General features: G+C 40.3%; 2 protein-coding genes across 11 annotated transcripts in view; both read left to right on the forward strand.

Annotated features, from left to right (window-relative positions):
- OSBPL8 (oxysterol binding protein like 8) overlaps window positions 1–16456 on the forward strand; it is a 122485-nt gene extending 106029 nt beyond the window's left edge. For all 8 annotated transcript variants that reach the window (XM_084797055.1, XM_084797054.1, XM_084797056.1 and 5 more), the window contains 7 exons: window positions 650–739; window positions 2304–2440; window positions 3759–3944; window positions 4919–5006; window positions 8061–8166; window positions 10549–10651; window positions 12501–16456. In XM_084797055.1, coding sequence (XP_084653181.1) covers window positions 650–739; window positions 2304–2440; window positions 3759–3944; window positions 4919–5006; window positions 8061–8166; window positions 10549–10651; window positions 12501–12633 — 843 coding nt within the window. In that variant the 3' untranslated portion in view covers window positions 12634–16456. The remainder of the gene's footprint in view (window positions 1–649; window positions 740–2303; window positions 2441–3758; window positions 3945–4918; window positions 5007–8060; window positions 8167–10548; window positions 10652–12500) is intronic.
- An 859-nt stretch (window positions 16457–17315) lies between these two features.
- On the forward strand, window positions 17316–20979 carry BBS10 (Bardet-Biedl syndrome 10). Of its 3 annotated transcripts, none has more exons than XM_084796170.1 (2): window positions 17316–18094; window positions 18431–20979. In XM_084796170.1, the coding sequence occupies exons 1-2, from the start codon at window positions 17910–17912 to the stop codon at window positions 20370–20372; spliced, it is 2127 nt and encodes a 708-aa protein (XP_084652296.1). In that variant the 5' UTR covers window positions 17316–17909; the 3' UTR covers window positions 20373–20979. The 3 variants fall into 3 exon arrangements, with proteins under 3 accessions (XP_084652296.1, XP_084652298.1, XP_084652297.1); XM_084796172.1 differs by having other exon boundaries at window positions 19052–20979; XM_084796171.1 differs by having other exon boundaries at window positions 17316–17945.
- The last annotated feature ends 533 nt before the right edge of the window (window positions 20980–21512 follow it).

Consider the following 21512-nt stretch of genomic DNA (forward strand, 5'->3'; position numbering starts at 1 on the left):
TTGTGTTCAGATAAAAAATAGGGACCATAGTAATAGTTGGTATAATTGCTTCCCTGTTGATATTCCAATGACCAGAATCTCTTTTCTAATGGAAATGAACTCTTAAGTATTACTTGATGCAGTGCCCTTTGCTTTGCCTGGCTTTACATTTGTTGATACTAGTTTGAAAATCATGAAAGTGGTCTCAAACAGTTACTAATGTCATTACATATCAAAGAATCAAAATTTTGTCTCTAAGGAATTGCATTAGTAAGACAATATAATAACCCAAAGTATATTCCTTCTAACTTTATTTTTTGGAAGGATTTTTTTCAGATTTTTTAAGTTCCCTCAGTTTTCTGAGTTTTTCATAATGTGTTGCCACTTTGATAGGGTTCAGTCTTGGAGGTTTGGCAAGAACAGCATTCCAGACCACGTGGGTTGTGGATCTTTGCAACCTTTCTGAATTATTTAGATTTCATAGTCTGTTTTTAGCTATATTTTCCACAGTCACAATTAAGATTTTTTAAAAATTAAAAGTCTCTAACTTAAATTTGAGGGGTTTTTTACTTTTAAAGAGTATGGTAACTATATAATTCTTTTGATGTGTAATTATCTATAACATAAATAAATTAAAAAATGCTCAATTTTCTTTTTTTTTTTTTTAAAGCCATTTCTAGGAAGTAGTGATTATGTTAACCAAATATCAGGGAAACTTAAATTGGGAAAAGAAGTCCTAGCTACTTTGGAAGGCCACTGGGTAAGTATTTTTTTTTTATGTTAGAATTATAAAAATAATTTTATCGGATAGAGAAAAATGAACAATCCTGTTGTAGAAGTAACACTAGTTAACTAAACTCCATCCTAACAGCAGGTGTTTTGGTACTGCTCTATTGCCAGGGACACTGTTTTATGTAATGTTTTATATTCCTAGACTTTTGAGTAGAAGTTATATGGCACTCAGTATTAAGAATATAGCTTTTAGTATCACTTAATATTTAATAAAATAGGTACATGGATACTTACTGATTTTTTCATTTAATTTATTAATTTATTTAATCTGTACGCATGATACTTATGTGGATGTCGGAGGGCGGCTCACAGGAGTCAGTGCTGTCATTCTCCCATAGGGTTCCAGGAGTCAAGCTCAGGGCATCTGCATTGGCGGCACCGTTACCAGCGGAGCCATCTTTCTGATGCATATATATGATATCTCAGAGCATCTGAATAGTTAGCATAAAGTAAGCAGTACGCTGAGAACTGAGCCCTGGGACTGTGCGGCCCAGCACGTCACTGGTTCCAGTTAGGATGGTGTTTCTTTTGGAGGAGGATGGGAAGGTGCAGTAGTGTATAAAAGCAATGGCTTTGATTGACTTCTCTGCCAACCTAGCTTCCTATTTATGTAATTCTTTACAAGGAGCTTGAGAGACTGAAATGGACTATGGTATATTTCTTTGATGGATTTTCACTTAGTGTATGATATTCTGCATTATAATAAGAAAAAAAGAAGAAGAATGAATGGAAAATGAAGCTAGATTTAGGGACTCAGCTAAGTGGCTACATAGGTTCTGCAAAAATGGCTTTTTAAATTGTGTGTGTATGGTGCTGTCTCTCACCGTGTAGGGCTCAGGAATAGATTTGGTGGCAAGTGCCATTACCCATAGAGCCATCTCCCTGATCCTGCAAAATGTTTTAGTTGACTTCCTATCTGAATATTATTTGGAATAATGATAGAGTCATCTTTGTCACTTTATTTTATTTATTTTGAGACACGGTCCCATTTTACAGCCCTGCCTGGCCTCAAACTCGTAGAGAGCTGCCTGCCTCTGTCTCCTAGGTGCTAGGATTAAAGGCGTGTGCCAGCACATCTGGGCAGACAGTTGTTCTGAAAACATAAAGTGTCTAGATTATGTTCAGGTTTTAATGCTAAAAAAGACTGGAGGTTTTTCAGTAATTTGATTTCCTACATCTTGCACAGTATCTCATGGGCTGCAAACACCACACTCTTCTGTGACAGTTCAGACATGGTGCTTGAGGCTTTGCTTGTAATATTTGAAATTTGTTAAGTAAGACTTATAAAAATCTCATGAACTTTCTATTCAGCCAGCCAATTTTTCTAATTGCTTGGTATTATATATTTGAACTCCTATTTTTATACAAAGAAAAGAATTTGAATTTTAAGAAATGCACTAGGTAATTTGTTTTGGGATATTTTTTTAGTGGAATTCAGCAGGAAGAATCTGTTACTGTTACTGTTACTATGGGTTGTAATACTCCTTTAAATAAAAGTAACTGTACTAAAGTTTTAATTCCTTTAAATACAGGATAGTGAAGTTTTCATTAATGACAAGAAGACTGATAACTCAGAAGTTTTCTGGAATCCAACCCCTGATATTAAACAGTGGAGATTAATAAGGCACACTGTAAAATTTGAAGAACAGGATGATTTTGAGTCAGAGAAGTAAGTATTCCATCTTTTAGCCAACTTCATGAAAATTACGGAGTATTTCAGATGCGTAATACTATTCCCTGTCTGCTAACTCGGCAAGAAGGTTTCTTGTTGTTGGCTGGAGGCATTCTGTGTTGGTGTGTGTGACATTTTTCTACAGGTCAGAGCTAAAAAAAATCCTGTTTTCTCTCCTCTACTCCTGTGCTTTAAGTTTCTGTTTGCATTCTAACCTGGCACAGGCCAGTGAGAAGGTGGAGTGAAAGGTGCACGGTCTGCTTGTTCTGTCCTCTGAAACAAGAATAGCACCCCCGCTGCCCTGGTTTCCAAAGGATTTAAATCGATTGGGCAATGCCATTGTTAATGTTGTAGCTCCTGATATTAATTAAGTCAAGACATTCTTTCTAGAATGCTGAGACTTTGGACAAAATAGCTATTTGTGTGTTCAGAGTTCTGTGCAAGTGTTGCTTTAAAGTCCTACTTCAGGTGTGACAGCCACATGAAAGGCACATGCATTCAACACGGACCTCCATTTTCTATGTGTGTGTACAATTCAGTGCTTTTAATTTTTTAATATGGGGTTTTATGCAGAGCAAAGTCACCTTGAATTTGCTGTCTAGCTGAGATTATCCATGACCTGTTATTACTGATCTTGCCTCTACTTCCCAGTAATGGGCACAACTCAACATATATTAAGGATGACATAGAAAAAGAAGCTGTTACCAGCTAAGAGGAAGACAGAAAATTAGCCTGTGTGTAATGAATTGAAAAGTCTCTTTTAGTTTTGACGCGTTCCCTCTTAGGCAGAGGAGATGCGGATGTGTTACACTCTCATTTAGCTGATGAGAAAAGGTAAATTTTAATATGGAAAATCATTTTCTCATGCTGTTTTTTGTTAAGTTAGTGGTTCTCAACAGTATTGGTTCATTTAAATCTAGGAAGCATTTAAAAAGCCTATGCTTGGGTGCGTTTCTAGAAGCTGAATTTAAAAGTTCTCTGATAGTTCATGCATCCACGATCTCGGGTGGATCATCCTGGGGCCTAGGATTTGTACATAGTGTATCAGGACCTTCTGAGGAGCTACTGACTAAGGACTTCCTTGTCCGCATTCCTGTTGCCTCTGTCAGCGGTTTTCACGTGTGTTTAGGAACCCCTTCACTGAGTGGCTGCTGCCCACTGGGCGTGCTGGGTTTGTCTCTCGGCTCACTTCCAAGCTCATGAGTGTGAGCATTGTCAAAATCCACATGAGCAACACTCACTCCACAAAAATAAAACTCTGTAGAGACTGGATTTCCTGGTGGCTTTTTAAAATATTGTTTTACATGTATATTAGACTCTGGCAGCGAGTAACAAGAGCGATAAATGCCAAAGACCAAACAGAAGCTACTCAAGAAAAGTGTGTGTTGGAAGAAGCTCAGAGACAAGCTGCCAGAGACCGGAAAGCAAAAGGGGAAGAGTGGGCTTGTAAGTTATTTGAACTGGATCCACTCACGGGAGAATGGCACTATAAGTTTTCAGAGTAAGTAATTTAAACATTTACTTCAAAAATATACTAGCATAACTTATATTTTGAGTACATTTTTATTATGAATTAGTGTGAAATTTTATTTTACAGACTTTGGCTTGGTTTTGCTTTTTTTTTTTTTTTTTTTGGTTTTTCGAGACAGGATCTCTCTGTGTAGCCTTGGCTGTCCTGGACTCGCTTTGTAGACCAGGCTGGCCTCGAACTCACAGCGATCCGCCTGCCTCTGCCTCCCGAGTGCTGGGATTAAAGGCGTGCGCCACCACGCCCGGCTTGGATTTGCTTTTTTGAGACGGAGTTTCTTTGTGTAGCCCTGGCTGTCCTGGAACTCACTCTGTAGACCAGGCTGGCCTTGGCCTCAGAGATCTGCCTGCCTCTGCCTCGCAAGTTCTGGGATTAAACTCATGTGCCACTACCGCCTAGCCAATTTTGCAGACTTTTAAATTTTTATGTGTGTGAGCCTTTGTGAGTTGATACGTACTGTGTGCATGCAGTCAGAAAAGGGTCCCCTGGGACTGGAATTGTGGATGCTTATGAGCCACTCTATAACTATGGGGAACTGAATTCAGGCTCTCTGCAAGAGCAGTGAATGCTCTTAACCACTAAGCTACCTCTTCAGCCCATAATTTTTATTTATTTATTTATTTTTATTTTATTTTTTGAGATAGCTCTGACCTGGCATTTACTATATAGACCAGGCTGACCTTAACTCAGAGATCTACCTGCCTCTGCTCAGTGCTGAGATTAAAGGTGTGCACCATTACGCCTGGCTTCATAGTGTGATATTTTAAACTTGATGTTCTATTATTTATTTCATGCTCTATGATAGTAGTGTTCCAGATAAGCTAAGAACCAGAAGATTAGATATAAGAAATCTTAAGGTTAGAACAATGTTTTACTGTAATTACTTCATGAAATCTATTAAGAAGAAACTAAGTTCTGTAGCTATTTATTTTTATTTATTTATTTAGTACTCGACCATGGGACCCACTTAATGATATGATACAATTTGAAAAAGATGGAGTTATCCAGACCAAAGTGAAACATCGCACTCCAATGGTATGTAATGTAAAAATAGCTAGATTCGATAGGATAAGTCTTTACTATCCATGGCAATTACTTTGAAAATTGAAACTTTAGGTAAATAAAATGACATTATAGGCAGCTCCAAGCAAAAACTACTAGAGCTCTCCAAATATCGAAACATTTGCAGCCACTAAGGGTATGAAGGACCAAGAAAGGGCTTCAAAACTGTAGGAAGACAAGGTAGCATTGTAGGAGCTCTTGCCTCACCTCTTCCTGAGCACAGCTACAGTATTGTGATGTCCCTGTGTTCCAGTATAGACCACACACACACATACCCTCTCTACACACGCACGTACGCACACACCTCCCCGTCTCCTGTGAGGCACATGAGGATGCACTCATTTCTAAGAGTGTCATTAATTAATTATAGAAAGGAACTAAACATAAATACAAGAGCCAACAGGGGCAATAATGGGAGATTTTCACTAGAGAAATCTAACAACAGATTGAAATAGGTACAAGACAGAATCTGTTACACAAGAGATGAAAAAACTATTCAAATGATCCAGTATAAGAAAGAGAAGAGACAAATGGATGACAGTGTGAGTGGAAGCTTCGAGACCCATTGGGATGCCCTCTGCTGGGCTGTATGAATTACGGAGTCTGCAAGGAAATCAGGGACAGAAATGGGTGAAGCATGCTTAAGAAAAGGCTAGTATATTCCCAGGTGTAATGACAAATAAGAATCTATAAATCCAAGAAGCTCAACAGTCTTTAATAGGATAAGCTCAGATTGTTGAAAGCCAAAACAAAAACAAAAACAAACAAACAAAAAACCCATAGCCTTAAAGGCAACAAGAAAGAACTTGTAATGTTTTTAACAGATAATACTAAAGATTTCTAAAAATCCCCAGGCAACCTTAATGAATCCAGCAACCTTGCAAGGTATAAAATGGCCACAGAGATAACATTTGCGTTTCTATATAACGAGGAATCACACAAGGAAATGAAGAAAGCAGTTCAGTGTATAATAGCGCCCAGAAGAGCAAACTTCCAGGAATTAACAGAACTAAGCTATGGAAGGCTTGTGCAGTGAAAACTGTAAAGCTCGCTGAGAATTCCAGTAAGATAAAAAGAAATAGTCTATTTTCTTAGGCTGGAAGAGTTCATTATTATTACAATGCAGTGCTACCCCCCAGACAGGTGAAAGATAAAAGAACTGGGAAAGCTGATCCTCAAGTTCATATGGGATTTTGAGGGTCTGTACATACTAAAGCGATCTGTTTGTTTATTTTAGAACAAAGTTGGAAGACCTATTTTCCAGTTTCAAGTTTTATTACAGTGCTACAGTAATCAAAACTGACTTTGCTGTTAGGACAGGCTTGACGTGGGATAAGGTTGAGTCTAGATGTAAACCGGTAAAGGTTACTCTGGAGGGCTCCACTCATGGCTAAGCATGGAGCATTGGCTGTTCTTCCAGAGGACCCACGTGGCAGGTCCCATCATCTATAACTTTAGTTTCAGGGGATCTGCACCTCCTTCTGTCCTTCTCAGGTACTGCATACATGTGTGTAGACATATACTCAGACAAACACACATACACAGAAAATAAAAGTAAAAAAAATTTTAAAGTTTTAAAAATTATTTTTGGCAATGAGTTCTCCAATTCCTTGGAAAAAGACTAGTCTCTTAAACAAATGGTACAGAGGCAAATCTACCTGCCTTGTACTGTACAAAAAAGAACTTAGAATAAATCTGTACATAACATGAGAGCTAAGACTATAAAATTCTTAGAAAATGATGTAAGTCATCATAAGGAAATAACAGTTAATAAAGACACTGAAAGCACAAATAGCAAAAACAAACCAAAAAGCCAAATTATGGGGGATGGAGAGCTGCTCCAGCAATTAAAAATACTTGCTGCTCCTGTAGAGGACCTGGGTTCTGCTCTTAGCACCTACAGAGCAACTCTGAATTGTTCATAATTCCTCTTTTAAGGGATCCAACGCCCCTATGTGTCCTCTGCCAGCACCAGGCACACCTGTGGTGTATATACATACTTGCAGAGCACCCATACATAAATAAACAAACAAAAAATTAAATCTTGAACACTTATAAACATCATATGATGCCATGAAGAAGGTAAGAGACAAGTTACAGAATAAAAGAAAGTATATGCTAACCATTATCTAACAATGTTTAAATATTCAAATACTTAAGGAATCCCTGGCTTAACAAAAAGACAGCTTTTTTTTTTTTAAAGCAAATGACTACTAAATTAAACATATCTCCAAAGAAAACACAAATGACCAAAAAAAAAAAAAAGGTTAATATTAACATATAAATGCAACTTAAGACCACAATTAGTTTATTACTTCCCACTTAATATGTAAAAAAAAAAACTTAAATTAGAAAATACAAGTGTTGGTGAGGATATGGGGAGCCAGAGCCCCAGCACATTCCTGGTGGGAATGTAGTTTTGCAGCCATGGCAAAGAATAGTTATGCTACAGGAGTGTATAACAGAATTATCACATGACCCAGCTCTTCTACTCCAAAAGAGTTGGAAGCCAGACCTGTCGATGGAATGTCACAGAGCTGGCTGCTGTAGTGCACATCTAATCCCAGCACTCGGGAGGCAGAGGCAGGTGGATTGCTGTGAGTTCGAGGCCAGCCTGGGTGTCTACAGATCAGGAATAGGAGTGAAATTGCTCCATACGGTTCTTCTTTTTAGTCTTTGTATCCAGCTAAAATCAATTAAATGCACCGTATCTTGTCAAATAAACTTCATTAGATTGTTCAAGATTGGATTTCCAAGCATCATACCCATTGGTGGTTTTGTTTAGTTTGGTTTTGGTTTTGGGTTTTCAAGAAAGGATTTCTCTGTGTGGTCTTGGCTGTCCTGGAACTCACTCTGTAGCCCAGGCTGGCCTCAAACTCAGATCCACCTGCCTCTGCCTCTGGAGTGCTGGGATTAAAGGTGTGCACCACCACCACCTGGCTCCATCGGTACTTTTGACAATTGTGCATGCAAGTGGTTTAATTCCAGGTTATAGTGAAACTTTTCATGAATATGATTTTTATTCAGGTTAGTGTTCCAAAAATGAAACATAAACCAACAAGGCAACAGAAGAAAGTAACAAAAGGCTATTCGTCCCCAGAACCTGACATCCAGGACTCATCTGGAAGTGAAGGTAAAGATGCTCACTGTAATTTGAAGGAAGTCTTGAGTGCGCTGCTAGGTGTGTGTCAGGGGTCTCCACAGGAACTCAAGGTCGTATGGGTCTGTGTGGAGACAGGGCTCGGTGTGAGGCACTAGGGAAAAGGCGTGGGAGGGAGGGGAGAAGGGAGACGCATGCAGACAGCACAGCAGCTGCTGCTCTGTGTTTTGGTGAAATTTTGATGATTGAGTTCAAGAAGCATATTTTAAATTTTGAGTCAATTCATGCTTCCAAAGAGCTTCCTAAAGTAAGATAGTTGTGTTTGGAAGTCGCTGACCAGTGAGAATATAGACATGTACAGCTCGGGACAGCTAGATTACATAGTGTCTTGACCAAGTCAGCTACTGTGTGAACGCTTTGAACTATGTGGAGATACTGTGCAAAACTGAAAAAATAACTTTACAAAGCCTACTTTAAACATGGTGTATGGGTTTACACTAAGCTGGGGAGCCTAGTTTACTTAGAGAGGTAACACTAGAGGAATAAATAGTAAATGAGGGCATCAGACATAAGTGATGAGGGCCTTAAAGAGAGCTCAGGCCAGGTTGGGAGAAGGTTCTTGGAAGACCCTGGATGGGTTTCTGGACTCCCCAGTGGCTTGCTACTCTAGGCCTGGCACATGGGGTGGCACCAGCATCCTGAACAAGGCCAGTAGTACAGTGGTATGGGTGACAGCACAGAGACTGTTACAGTGTCACTGCACAGCAAGGGACTAAACACAACTTCACCTTGGAACAGTTAACCAGTGCGAGGTCAGGGAGCCTATAGGGTGGAGTGGTGCCTGTGGACATGGTGCATGTAGAGATATTTCTAACTCTATAGTTGCCTGTAGTATGTCAGCTAATGTGTGTAGAGGGATTTAAATTCAGAACCTGGCTGCTCTGGAAGAGATCACATCCAAAGACCTTCTAGGTCAGTGTGATCTGGCTGGAATACAAACACGCCTTTAATCCAGGAGACAGGCAAACAGATCTGAGCTCAAGGCCAGCCTGCTGTAGAGCAAGTTTCAGGTAAAGAAAAAATTAGGTGCAGGTGTGGTGATACATGCCTTTAATCCCAAACAATGAAGGTAAAAGTTAGTTTGTAGCACCCATATTTAAATGGCAGAAAAAGTGACAGATCAGAGGAAGATTTGACAGAAGAGGATAAACCCAAGAAGAGAGGGGAAAGGGAAGCTACTTAAGGGACAATGCAGAGAGAGGAGGCAATTTTACCTGGAGAGTTTTACAGAGAGAGGTTGAATGAGACAACAAGCTACACATGGGTGAAGACAGAATGATCAAGAAAACGAGGAGGAGCCAGAAGAGTAGAGCAGATTGCTAGAGTTAATTTAAGGCCAAGCATATCAATTCAGAGGCTGAGAGGAGAAGCCAGATTGAATAAGTCAGCTGGGAGAAGAGTTTGAGCCAGAACAGCTGAGTTGAACCAGCCAGCCCAGAGCTCAGAAAGAACAAGAAAGGGTGAGCTTATTAGGCAGTAAGTTTCAGAGGCTGAAAACATTCTAGGCCTAGGTTAGATTGTATGGAGGCTAGAAGCTTCCAGGAGTAGGCCTAGGTTGGCAGACAGAGGCAGTGAGCCTCCCAGACAACAATTGACTTAGCCTGATAAAAGTTCCTTTTACAAATGTTTATTGACCACTTGATGCCTTACAACCTTGGAATTGGGATCATACTGTTATCTGTAGTTTACAAAAAGAGAAACCTTGTCGGGCGTGGTGGCGCACGCCTTTAATTCCAGCACTCAGAAGGCAGAGGCAGGCGGATCGCTGTGAGTTCGAGGCCAGCCTGGTCTACAAAGCGAGTCCAGGACAGCCAAGGCTACACAGAGAGACCCTGTCTTGGGAAAAGGAAAAAAAAAAGAGAGAGAAACCTTGAGAGAAAGCCATGAGCACAATTGGGAAGGGAATGCAAGAAACAAGGGCACTGGAGGCTGAAAGGAGCTTAGAAAGTAGACTTCTCCGGATCTGTGCAGCGGCCTAGGCAGAATCGGATGTAATATTTTCCCAAAATTAATACAGATTTTACTTATTTTTGTTTCATGTGCATTGGTGGTTTTATCTGTGGGAGGGTGTTGGATCCCTTGGTACTGCAATATGGGTGCTGGGAGTGGAACTGAGGTCCTCCACCACAGCAGCCAGTGCTCTTAACCACTGAGCCACCTTCCCAACCCCATTAATACAGATTTTAAATGAATTATTTTTGCTTGTTTTAATAAGTTTTAAAAAACCTGATTCCACAAATAATTTGTAACTACTCTATTTAGTATTCTAGTTTTGATTTGCTATGTTTGGGACTTAAAATGCCTACTATTATATTTATAAATTATGACTACAACTTCATTCTAAATGTGTTTTAGCTCAATCTGTAAAACCAAGTACACGAAGAAAGAAGGGGATAGACCTGGGAGACATTCAAAGTTCCGTTGAGTCTATAAAACAAACACAGGAAGAAATTAAAAGGTAATACGTTCTGACAGTGATTCATTTGAGTCCAGAGGAGACAAGACACTGTTGGAGAAAACCACGCAAACTTCACGTTTTATGAAAACTCTGCTAAGGTTCAAAAATAGTCCTGACCTCTGTTGCCTGAATTCTGAAACTTAAAAATCCCTCGCACATTCACTAGGGGAGAAGTGGAGCCGTGAGGGTTTTCTATGTGTGCGGCTGAGTGTTCACTGCCAATGGCGTGTGAGGAACATAACTGGTATAGGTAGGTGCAGGGAAAGAACCGTGTCTGAGGAAGGTCACGGGCTTGCTTGTTCCTGCCGTCCCCGTTCTGCGTGGCTAACATGTGACTATAATGTACCCTTTATTTAAAAAAACTGAAATACCTACATGGGAAAATAGTCACCGCCCAGAAACCAGAACTCCCCGCACATGGGCTAGCACCAAACACTTACTAACACTTAACAGAGGGCCTGGCAGAAAGAAGTTCCTGTTCTGCCCCATTACTGAGACTAGACATGGAAGCTTCTGGGTGTTTTCTATTACACTTTCCTGCTTCTGTGCATGCAGCACTCAGGGCTGGGTCTGTGTTCAGGACAATTATATACAAAACATGTCTCTGTTCTTGGCTGCCCTCTCTCTTACATGCTGCTGTGATTTCACCTCCAGCCCCATCTGTGTTCCCGGACCTGTCCCGCCCCATGCTTCTGCCGCATGACCCTGCTCACATCTGTCACGCTGTGTGCACACCCATGTGTTCCACTGCCCTGACACACTTGGCTTCACAGATTGCCCTTCTTCCCATTTTATTCATCAAGAAAAAATTCTCAGCGTGGGGAGGTGGCACACGACTTTAATCCCAGCACTCAGGAGGCAGTGATAGGCAGATCTCTAGCCGGGGCTACCTAGAGTATCCTAGGGTGTTAGCGCCAGGGAGAGGCGAGGGATGGTGGGTGGGGAGAGATGGGCGGCTATGGACAAGAGTGGACACTGGAAACTGTTTCAAAAAGGAAAAACTTGGCTTACCCAATAGAGTGCTTTCAAGCGTTACCTTCTTACGCCTTTTCTGATCATGTGCCCTGCCCTGTGCATGGCTGGCCTAACTTCCCATCTGCCCTCCTTCTGAGCCCCCTTCAGAGTTGCTCCTTCGAGCTGCTGGGCCCCTGGCCTGCGGCTCCTTCAGAGCACACAGAACGGCATGTGGACCTTGAGCATTAGCAGGCCTTAAATTTGTGTTCACATTATATAATTTAATTATATGTATAAACCTACTTGGTTGCTTTTGCCTCCTTTTTTTTCATAGCACAATCCAAAAAAAATAAATAAAAATTCACTCATCGGCTCCTTTTAAAGATACTAGAAGTATATTTTATGACTAAATTTAAATCTTATAGCACACACACACACACACACACAACAAAAACAAAAAACCACTGCTGAATACTCTTCAGTTTCAAAATGTTAGGAAATCTGTTGCATTTTTTTCTTCCTGGAGAATTTGGAATTTTTACTTTATTCTTGTCCTCCAACTAAAGGTAAGAGAAACTTAGCCAACTAAAGAGCAAATACTCTTCTTACCCCACTGTTGTAATATAAAAGATAGTCTCCTTCTATATCATTAAGCATTGATGATCATGTTTGATATGGTCCCTAAGGTAATATGCCTGATACCGTGTACTTAAAGCATAGTAACCTGGCACTGGCACTCTCAGGTCTTGGTTAGAGGAGTAATGGGCCACACTAGTTACTTCAGTTAATGTACTTAGACACCTTGTGACATATAATAACAAAGGATAATAATGAAGTTTTGTGCTAACATTTCTAAAAAAAATAATTATTAAATTTATTGTTGCTCATTTTGCAGAAACATTATGGCTCTTCGAAATCATTTGCTTTCAAGTGCACCTGCTACGGATTATTTTCTGCAACAGAAAGACTACTTTGTCATTTTCCTTCTGATTTTGCTTCAAGTCATAATAAACTTTATGTTCAAGTAGTTCTCATCAGTTGAATCAGTGAACTGGAAAGATCAGACTTGACCTGGGACCAGTGTTCAAATTGGTTTGCTCTTTATTAAATAAAGCACGACCATACGTCTGACTCAAAACAAAATAGGAGATAAATGTAGAAGTGTCTGCCTCCCTTTCACGTCTTTTATCCTTAACCCGAAACAAGAGCTATTCTATTTGGTTATTAAAATCGACTGTGTTAGTGCCAGAACACTTTTATGAGATTGTGCCTACATGTAAGAAATCCACATGTGTACACAAGAACTCTTACCTGACAATAGTTTCTGTGTTCTGCAGTATGTTATGAAATATTCTGATACCATTGTTCATAACAAAAATGCTGTCACTCTTATAAATATATGTATAGTCAACTATCTCCTTCAGAGGACTGGCATACAACTTTCATTAAGGAATTACAGTGGGGAAATGATAGATAATAGACATTATGAATAATTCAATGCATTATACTGCTAAAATCATCTTCAAGGTATCTAGCTCAGTTGTCTTCTTAGAAACACCAAGAAAAGAGCGTGAGTGATCAGAATTAGTATATTGTAAGGGACAAGTAGAAAATTTTTAAGAGTTTACACAAGGTTTTCTAATCCCTAGGATTTAATGTTACAGATATAGGTGAGTATGTACTTCTATATATCAATTTTAATGACTGGTGTACAGCCACGTGGATCTATATGTTACAGGCCTGCTGTAAGCACCTGCTGCAAACAGTGGTCAGAGGTTTATAGGGTATGTGAACTCTTGATAATTCGGTGTTTTCTTTACAAAAACCATTTTAGCTTTCCTTTAGACACTGGAGTGCTCAGTGAGTAAATAGAAGAGAAGAATTCTAGCTAATCTACTTCAAAAGTCAAAAAAGGCAGTAAGAAAAGACACTGTAGTGGTCTTTATTCTAAGACATTCAAATTAATTTGCTTAAATGTGCAATAAGTTGAGCATTGGGAAATACCAGGTTATGAGACTCACCTCTTTCCATCGTCCTGTGGCGGCCGCAGTTCCATACGAGTCCTGCTGTTCACGATCAGGCAGGTTTTGTTCCTAAGGGGTTTGGCCTGTTTTTTCAGCTTAATATTGTATGTTTTTACATATATATTTATTATTGTCAAAAACACTTCTGTAAAAGGTAGTTAAGTTTTGAAACGTCATAAAACTTAGATTCCTCAAACTACAGGTTTTAGAAGGGTTTATACACTGTGGAAATCTAAAAAAGAGCTGTTGGTCTGGCTGCATCTGGCTTCAATTAGGAAGAGACCAAGACACAAGTGAAACTACAGTCAGCTCTGTGCTGTGAGGTGTGCAAAGCCGAGAGATGGCTGTTCCAGTGCTAAAACCAGAAGTCCCTTCTAATGAACACACTATCTGAAGTTCCTTAGGTTTTTATGAAAAGCCATTTCCCGTGTGGGGTTAGCAAAACAAAATGCTGTGTTTCATATGAAAATATTTTAAACTTTGTTAACAGCATAAGCAAGACGTACCTGTATCCAGTATTTCATTATTATGGAGTTTTGGGTTATATTTCATATTTGTCGATATATTTTTTGTATTCATATTCTACCAATATTATGCTCAACTGCCTATTATTCATTGATGTGATATTTTGTAAATATTGTACAACTTAATCTTTATATGATTTTAAATTAGTATTAATTTATATTATATATAACTTGATTGGTTGATCACTAAAAGCTGTTTCATCATTAAACCCTGAGATATTAAGCTGTTGGTGACCTGCCTTAGGGCTCTTTCTTAATTTTTTGTGTTGTTTCATGTGATCTGAACAGTGCTTTACTTGTATTGACATCCGAGACTGGAAATGTAGTTGGTTTTTTGTTTTTGTTTTAATTTCAATTTCGAGCTAATGTTAATGGATCCTTACCCAAGGAATAAAACTAATGTGCAGGGTGACTGTTTGAGCCGAAAGCTTTGATGACGCTTTCAGGTGTCTGAGTTTCTCCTCTCTGTGAACTGAACACAACACTCAGGAATTGGTGGCTTTTTACGTGAGTCCTTAAAACAGCTTATAATTGAATTGGAGTTCAGTTAGACTGTGTGACTTTTCCGAGGGTTATCTTCCCTCATAAATGGACTCACAATGGTGTGAATCAGTGTTCCAGACTGTCTGAAAACTTCATGTGGTTTCTAGGGTTTTGATTTTTGTTTTTGAGTCTGACCAGTTTTCTTCATCTATCCAGAACTTTATTTTCTCACATAAAAATTTAGATAAGTAGTAATAATAATTGGCACTTCTAATTTTCAGTTGTTACGTGTCTTTATTGTCCTCCATTTAGTGAGATGTTGCTGGCTAGGGCACCTCGGAGGTGCCTGTGTGCGACAGCAATAGAGACTTAACTTGTAATTTCTAGCTCTACTGCTTTTAGTATGACTTAGGAAGGTATCGTGGTCATCGTTGTCACAGCTCAGCTGACAACTGCACTCCATGAAAAGCTGGACTTGTAAGATACAACCCTCATTTAATATTTCATGCTTTTGTGCCTTTAAGGAAATATTTTTGTTAATTTTTGTTACAAAACAGTAATGTCTTCAAAGTGTTTATGGGCTTGTCATAAAAGGGTCATTTCTCTGTATCACTTTATTTCCTTTTATATAGCTGAAGAATATGTAAGCAGTAATGTACTTTTATAAGGGTTTGTCTAGTTATTTCAATAGAATATTTCAAATATATTCATACTCAGATATCATTGAAGTAAACATGTCAAAGATTACTCTGAGTATTGTAAACAGTGCCTTTTTGATGGAATTCACACTGTTTTTGGTGTCAAGTTGTGCCATATTCACAGAATTTTGTGGAGGGCAGTTTTAACTTTTTGAAGAATATCTTCATCAAAATAAAAAAATGTATAAAATATCCCATTGTTTTTCAATGTTTTGCATTTCTAGTCAGCAGTAAATAGTTTTGTTTTGCTTTTTTGTCTTATTATAGGGATGATGGCATAAGATGAGCCGTACATGAGACTGAAGGTTATTTTGAACTATGTTAAATATAAATTTTTAAAAATTCATGTTTATATCAAATTTTCCAATTTGACCCAGTGGGAAGAACCTCCCATAATTCAATAAGTTTACTTTTCAACTAACTTCTTTTTTATTTGACTAAGTAAAAAAAGAGATTCTTTAAAATGTATAACCTGCTACCACTGCAAAATTTGGTTTCATTTTGTTATGTATTGTGTGAGTTTAGTATATCTAATTTTTGTTACAATTAAAATATTTTGTTTCAGTTTTTAATTGAAAATGGACAGTTAAAATTATACAGGACCAGTGTCGTCTTAATAATGAGAGCCACAGGAAAACATTGACAGAAATGAATGTGACTGTACTTAATGTAGTATTTTAAAAAGTTAGCCTCTTCATTTATCATGAAAATTATTTTAATATCGAAACCCTTTATCTGAAAAAAAATGCCATGAAACATTTGAATGATGAGCCACAGAACTTGAGTTGAATTTATTACCACTTTTGGCATGTTAAATATCCATTTAACTTTAAATACTTCAGTTAATGGCTGTTTATAAAGTCAAGCACTACCACCGGTCAGTTTTGTATGATAGGGTGTAAGTACGTTGTTACCTGCAGTGTAAGCATAGCACACTGTTGAATTCACTTAAGGTGCATAGTAAATGTATAGCTAGTCACAGGCGGTTTTGTAATGTATACATTTCTAATCTATTATTCCTAACCTGTTGTGTTTGCAGAGAGAAAAGAATTTTTCTAATCTGTTAAATTACGTTAACTTCTACAAGTAGGTATTCTAAATAAACTTTTTTAAAAAGAGCAATCTGCAATCCGACTCTTGATATAGTAACTAAATCCTCTCTTGTTTATTGGCGGGGGCGGGGGGTGGGGGGAGGGCTGTGTGCAAAACATGTGTACAGGTTTGACAGGAATTTAACAGAATCCCTAATGTATGTTTTACTTGGTACTTCATACTCATTCTTTCTTGAGAAGTGGAAATTTTGCATATTCCATATGTTAAAAGTGAAGCTGAGTATCTACATGACCTCAAAACCACACAGTAAGAATGAAAGCACGAACAGATAACCCTTTTGAATCATGTCTACACAGTGACACTGCACTTAAGGAGAACCTTGACTGGACTAGTTAAATATTTGCAATTACCCACTCTTTAACTGTGTATTAAGATGATGCCCAATGATGAATGCAACAGGGTGGGGTAGCATTGCCATTAACCATTGAAATTCTGTTTTCTCCTCCAGTCACTAGTAAACCTTAGATAAGTTCCAGGAAAGTTTTACTCTTGGGTTCTCCTTCCTTTCTCCCCATTCTAACTTGCCCCTGTGAATCCACTTGCTACTTGTAGAAATAAGGGAGGGCGAACCTACAGTTTTTCTGTTTTGCATGGCAGTATGGAGTAAGGAAACACCTGTTAGTGTTAAACAGCAGTCAATATCTAAAATATGTTTCCTGCTAATGTTGACATTTTCTTCTGCATTCTCTTTGTGAGTTTAACAGCCCAAGAATGGCAATCCACTGTAAGAATGTGAGTTAAGGACCAATACTTGACTGTACAAAATATTTCCTAGCGTATTCACCTCAGAACTTTTAAGATTTTTTTTAGTGGATGTTATCTCCATCCCCTCCCCCCGCCCCCTTCCCCCCCCCCCCCACAAAGATGGAAGAATCGCCTGAGCCATGAATCCAGCGCTTAGGCTCTCCCTGAAGCCTGTGTTTTAATATATGAAACAGGGCAAGCCTCTATTATTTCTGCTAAAGTGGTTAAACTAGGTGGGGGTTTCTTTGATAACTGAAAGCGAGAAAGGTAGCGCACTCCAGAGGAAGACAGCCTAAAAATGGCGGTGGCCAAGTTCTTGGTGGCTGTCCTGCATCCTAAACCATTTACGTGAAGGCAAGGGAGCAAGCGATACCGCACAGACACTGTAGGAATAAACCTAAGATGGGAGGGAGGCGCGTTATTCTTCGGCCGAGCCCCTTCTCCGCGTGCAGACCTGAGGGTGTAGGGGCTGGGTCGCCAGCAGGTCACGAGTGCAGGATTGTCCCTGGAGACCCCAGGACCACTTCAGTCTCCGCCCCCGGCAGGCGGGCTCCATCCCACTGCAGGGCACAGGGCCCTTCCGCCACGATGGCCAATCCACGCAAGCCTTGCTACAGCGCTTCCGGCTTTCTCCCCGCCTTCTCCGTTTCCGCCCTCCAGCCGGCCCTGACCTTCCGTCCCCTGCTTATGAAGGGAGCGTTTCGCATGTTCCGGATCCATGGCTTCTCTGGGGTCTGTGACGGCGGCGCTGCAGGTGGTTGAAGTGCTAGAAACCATCGCGAGCCGCTGCGTGGGGCCCGGGGGCGGCCAAGTGCTGTGTACGAAGCCCACCGGCGAGGTGCTGCTTAGCCGGGATGGAGGCCGCCTCCTGGAGGCGCTGCACTTAGAGCATCCCTTAGCCAGGTACCTCGCTCCACCTGCAGTCCCGCCACGCCCACAAGTCTCCCTCCACCTCTCATCCAGCCCTGAGGCCAGGGACCTGGATAAGACCCATGTTGTAAGACCAGGGTAGACATCAGGGTAGAGCGCTGCCCAAACCTCATCACCAACTTAGAATACTTCGCACTCTTTTCCCTCCCTGGCATTTTAGACTAGAACAAAGTAGCTTAGCAAAAGTTAAGCCATGGCTGTATGCCAAAAAGACAATAGTCTTTGTGTCCGTAGCAATATGAAAATATGGGTTTAACTTGGCACCAACATAGAAAATCTGAGTTACTTTTTTTTTCCTTCCCAATACAGGATGATAGTGGCATGTGTTTCCAGTCACCTTAAAAAAACAGGAGATGGTGCTAAAACATTTATTATTTTTCTTTGCCATTTACTCAGAGGACTTCATACAATGAGAGAAAAAGAAAAACATTCATTCACTTCTGAAAATATTCAGACCCATGAAAGGCATTGGAAAAACTGTTGTCAGTGGAAATTTATTTCCCAGGCGCTGCTAACGTTTCAGACACAAGTACTGGGTTGTGTTGTGGACCAGTATCTAAGCAGGCACTATTTATCTGTCTTTTCTTGGTCTGCTAAAGGAAGAACACTGTGCAGGCGCTCTGTAGAGTTACTCCTGGAAGCTTACTTTTGTGGAAGAGTGGGAAGGAACAATCACAGATTGATTTCACAGCTGATGTGTGACTACGTTTTCAAGTGTGTGGCGTGTGAGCGTGGCACTGAGGTGTTGGAGTTGGTGGACAACTGTTTTGAGGAGTTGAATGTTGGTGTGACAGGCCTTCCCGTTTCAGATTCTAGAGTTGTGGAGGGCCTTGTGCTTTCCAGAGACTTTTCTGTGTATTGCCCAGCAGATGGTGACATAAGGATGGTGATAGTAACGGAAATCCTCCAGCCTCTGTTTTCTTCACCCAGATCCGAGTTTATTCTTAATTCAGAAGCAGAGTTTCAGGCATCTCAGCATTGGATCGTGGAAAGGACAAAGACAGTAATGAAATACTTGCAAAGTCAGAATATAAAACTGCTCCTGTCCACTGTGAAGCAGCCAGACCTAGTGGCATATTGTGCGAGGCTGAATGGCATATCGGTGGTGGACTGTTTATCACCTGAAGAAGTTTCTCTTGTGCAGAGGATCACTGGTCTTTCTCCTTGTGTCATACCACAGGTCACTTCACAGTGGGAACTTTCCGATGCTACTTTGGTGACATTTTGTAAACCCCTCACCCTTAGATCCAGGCGGCATGTTCATGTTGGCTTGACCAGCACTGGTGCGTTTAGACCTCACTGTATGGTCCTTTGTGGACCAGTTCTGGGGCTTGTGCAGCAACACCAGAGTGCTTCTCATGGTGCATTTAAGATGCTTCGGCAATTATTTACTGGCCTCGACCTAAATTACATCGTGCAAACCGAAGACCACTGTGACTCAAGTCCTGTTGCTTGTAACAATAGCGCAGAGAGTCATCATGTGCCAGAAATGGGTCAGGACAGAATAGCAAAGAGCAAAAATACGCTGGAAACATCTCAGACATATTTAGAAGTATATTCAAATTTGGTGGCCTCAGATACAGAATTAAAAACACATGTGTCAGCACACAAGGAGACACCAATAGATACATCCCAACCAGATGAAGCACCAGAGTGCTTGTCTCCAGAAAAAAGTTCGATAGTTGATGGCTGTGACGTGTTAATTGGGAACAATTCCACTGGAAATCCTACAGCAGAAAACACTAAAACAGAAGTTTCTTTGGAAAATGTCACAGATTATCCCGGAAAGGGGTCCACGATGCCAGCCGTGCACAGATCACTAGGCACCTGTGCTTCCCGGGGGTACTGTTCATCAGCTGTGCCAGCAGGCTGTGTCCTGCCAGCGGGGGGTCAGTTTGAGATTCTAATGCATTACTACCTTCTCAGTTATGCCAAACAATGCAAGCGACCTGACGAAAGCGTGGTCAGTGTGTTAATAGCTAATGCACTTTTAGGCATCCCCAAAATCCTTCATAAGCCTAAGAGGGGAAAGGACAGCTTCCCACACGTATATATGCGATCCCTCCACGCACTGCAAACCAGTCAGCCCATGGTAAGCCGTCATCCAGGCTTGGAGTCTCTGGCTGGTAAGTATGTGTTACTGAGTTCAGTTCTTCAGTGTTTGGCGAAAATATTAACCATCGATTTAATAATCAACATCAAGAGGCAACCCCAGAAAATCGATGACCAAGATTCTGAAGATGAACTTTAACACTAAGTCTTTTGTTGCTCAAACTTTTAATCTGGAGCCAGGGAGGTGGCTTGGTGGACAAAGGTATTTAATGCCAAACCTGACGGCCTGTGGCTAATACCCAGGGACCACTGCATAGGAGAGAATAAAGTCCTGAGAATTGTCCTGTGTCCTATACACACACATCTACAGATACAGACACTAAATGTGAGGAAAAGATTTATTCTTTGGCTAAATATTAAAAGGGACTTCTGGCTGACTTTGAAGTCAAGCCAGTCTTTAGCTTAAGCACCTTGAGTCCCCCACACCATACAGACAGAAATATCAGCTTTATGGAACAAAGCCTGACTGAATATGCCTCTTGTATTATATATCTGTCTCAGGTCTGTGGTACTCTGTGTCTGAGGGAGCTTGTCTCTGTATTTCCCTTTTCTGAATTTTTTTCTACTTTATTTTCTTTAACTTCCTGTACTGCGTAGAATCATGTAATCTCCCGACTTGAATGGGGTCTTCAGATGCCACCTTACATTGTGAACATGAATATAAAATATCATCGTATTTCAAATATTTTTGTGGACAAAAAAAATTTGTAAAGCAGCAAATAAAAGTCAACTTTTCTTTGTAAAAAGCATATAAGTCAATTTCCCTTTTGTGTGTCATTTGGTTTATTTCTGCTTCTATTGGAAACCATTAGTTAGGGCATGGGAGGATAGTTCAGCACGTAATGAATGCATTTGCCACCCAAACCTGGCACCTGAATTTGAGGGAGAGAACTCACTCCACAAAGATGTCTTCCGGGAGCCGCTCGTACGCCGTGGCACTGTGCACACACAGATAGTAAAGAATTCGCAACATCCGCACCTTTGAGTACCTGTCTAAAAATAGAGCTAGTTGTTGTGAACTCACCTTTTATAGTTAGAAGTTAATGCTGGAAAAACGAGTGTGTTCTTTTGGCTTCTTCCCAGCGCCTAAATCTTGTAAGGATTCCTTGCGGCTGCTCGTTTTTCTTGGGTTTAGTGCGTGGCCAGAGTTTAAGAGCAACAAATAATTGGACAGTCGTTCCTAGTGTGAATTTGCAAGTGTTTGCATGTCACTTTAAAAGCTTGTGAGTGCAAGGAGCAATACTGTGCCTGAAGTCACAGAGAAAGACAGTGTCTTCTA

Source organism: Acomys minous (genome assembly GCF_964271855.1).
Source record: "Acomys minous genome assembly, chromosome: 9".
Lineage (NCBI taxonomy): Eukaryota > Metazoa > Chordata > Mammalia > Rodentia > Muridae > Acomys > Acomys minous.

Bases quoted from the DNA above. Each gene is read 5' to 3' on its own strand.
- BBS10 (XM_084796170.1), top strand. From the start codon at position 17,910: ATGGCTTCTCTGGGGTCTGTGACGGCGGCGCTGCAGGTGGTTGAAGTG. The intron at 18,095-18,430 runs GTACCTCGCTCC...TTCCCAATACAG, and splicing joins TTAGAGCATCCCTTAGCCAG to GATGATAGTGGCATGTGTTT.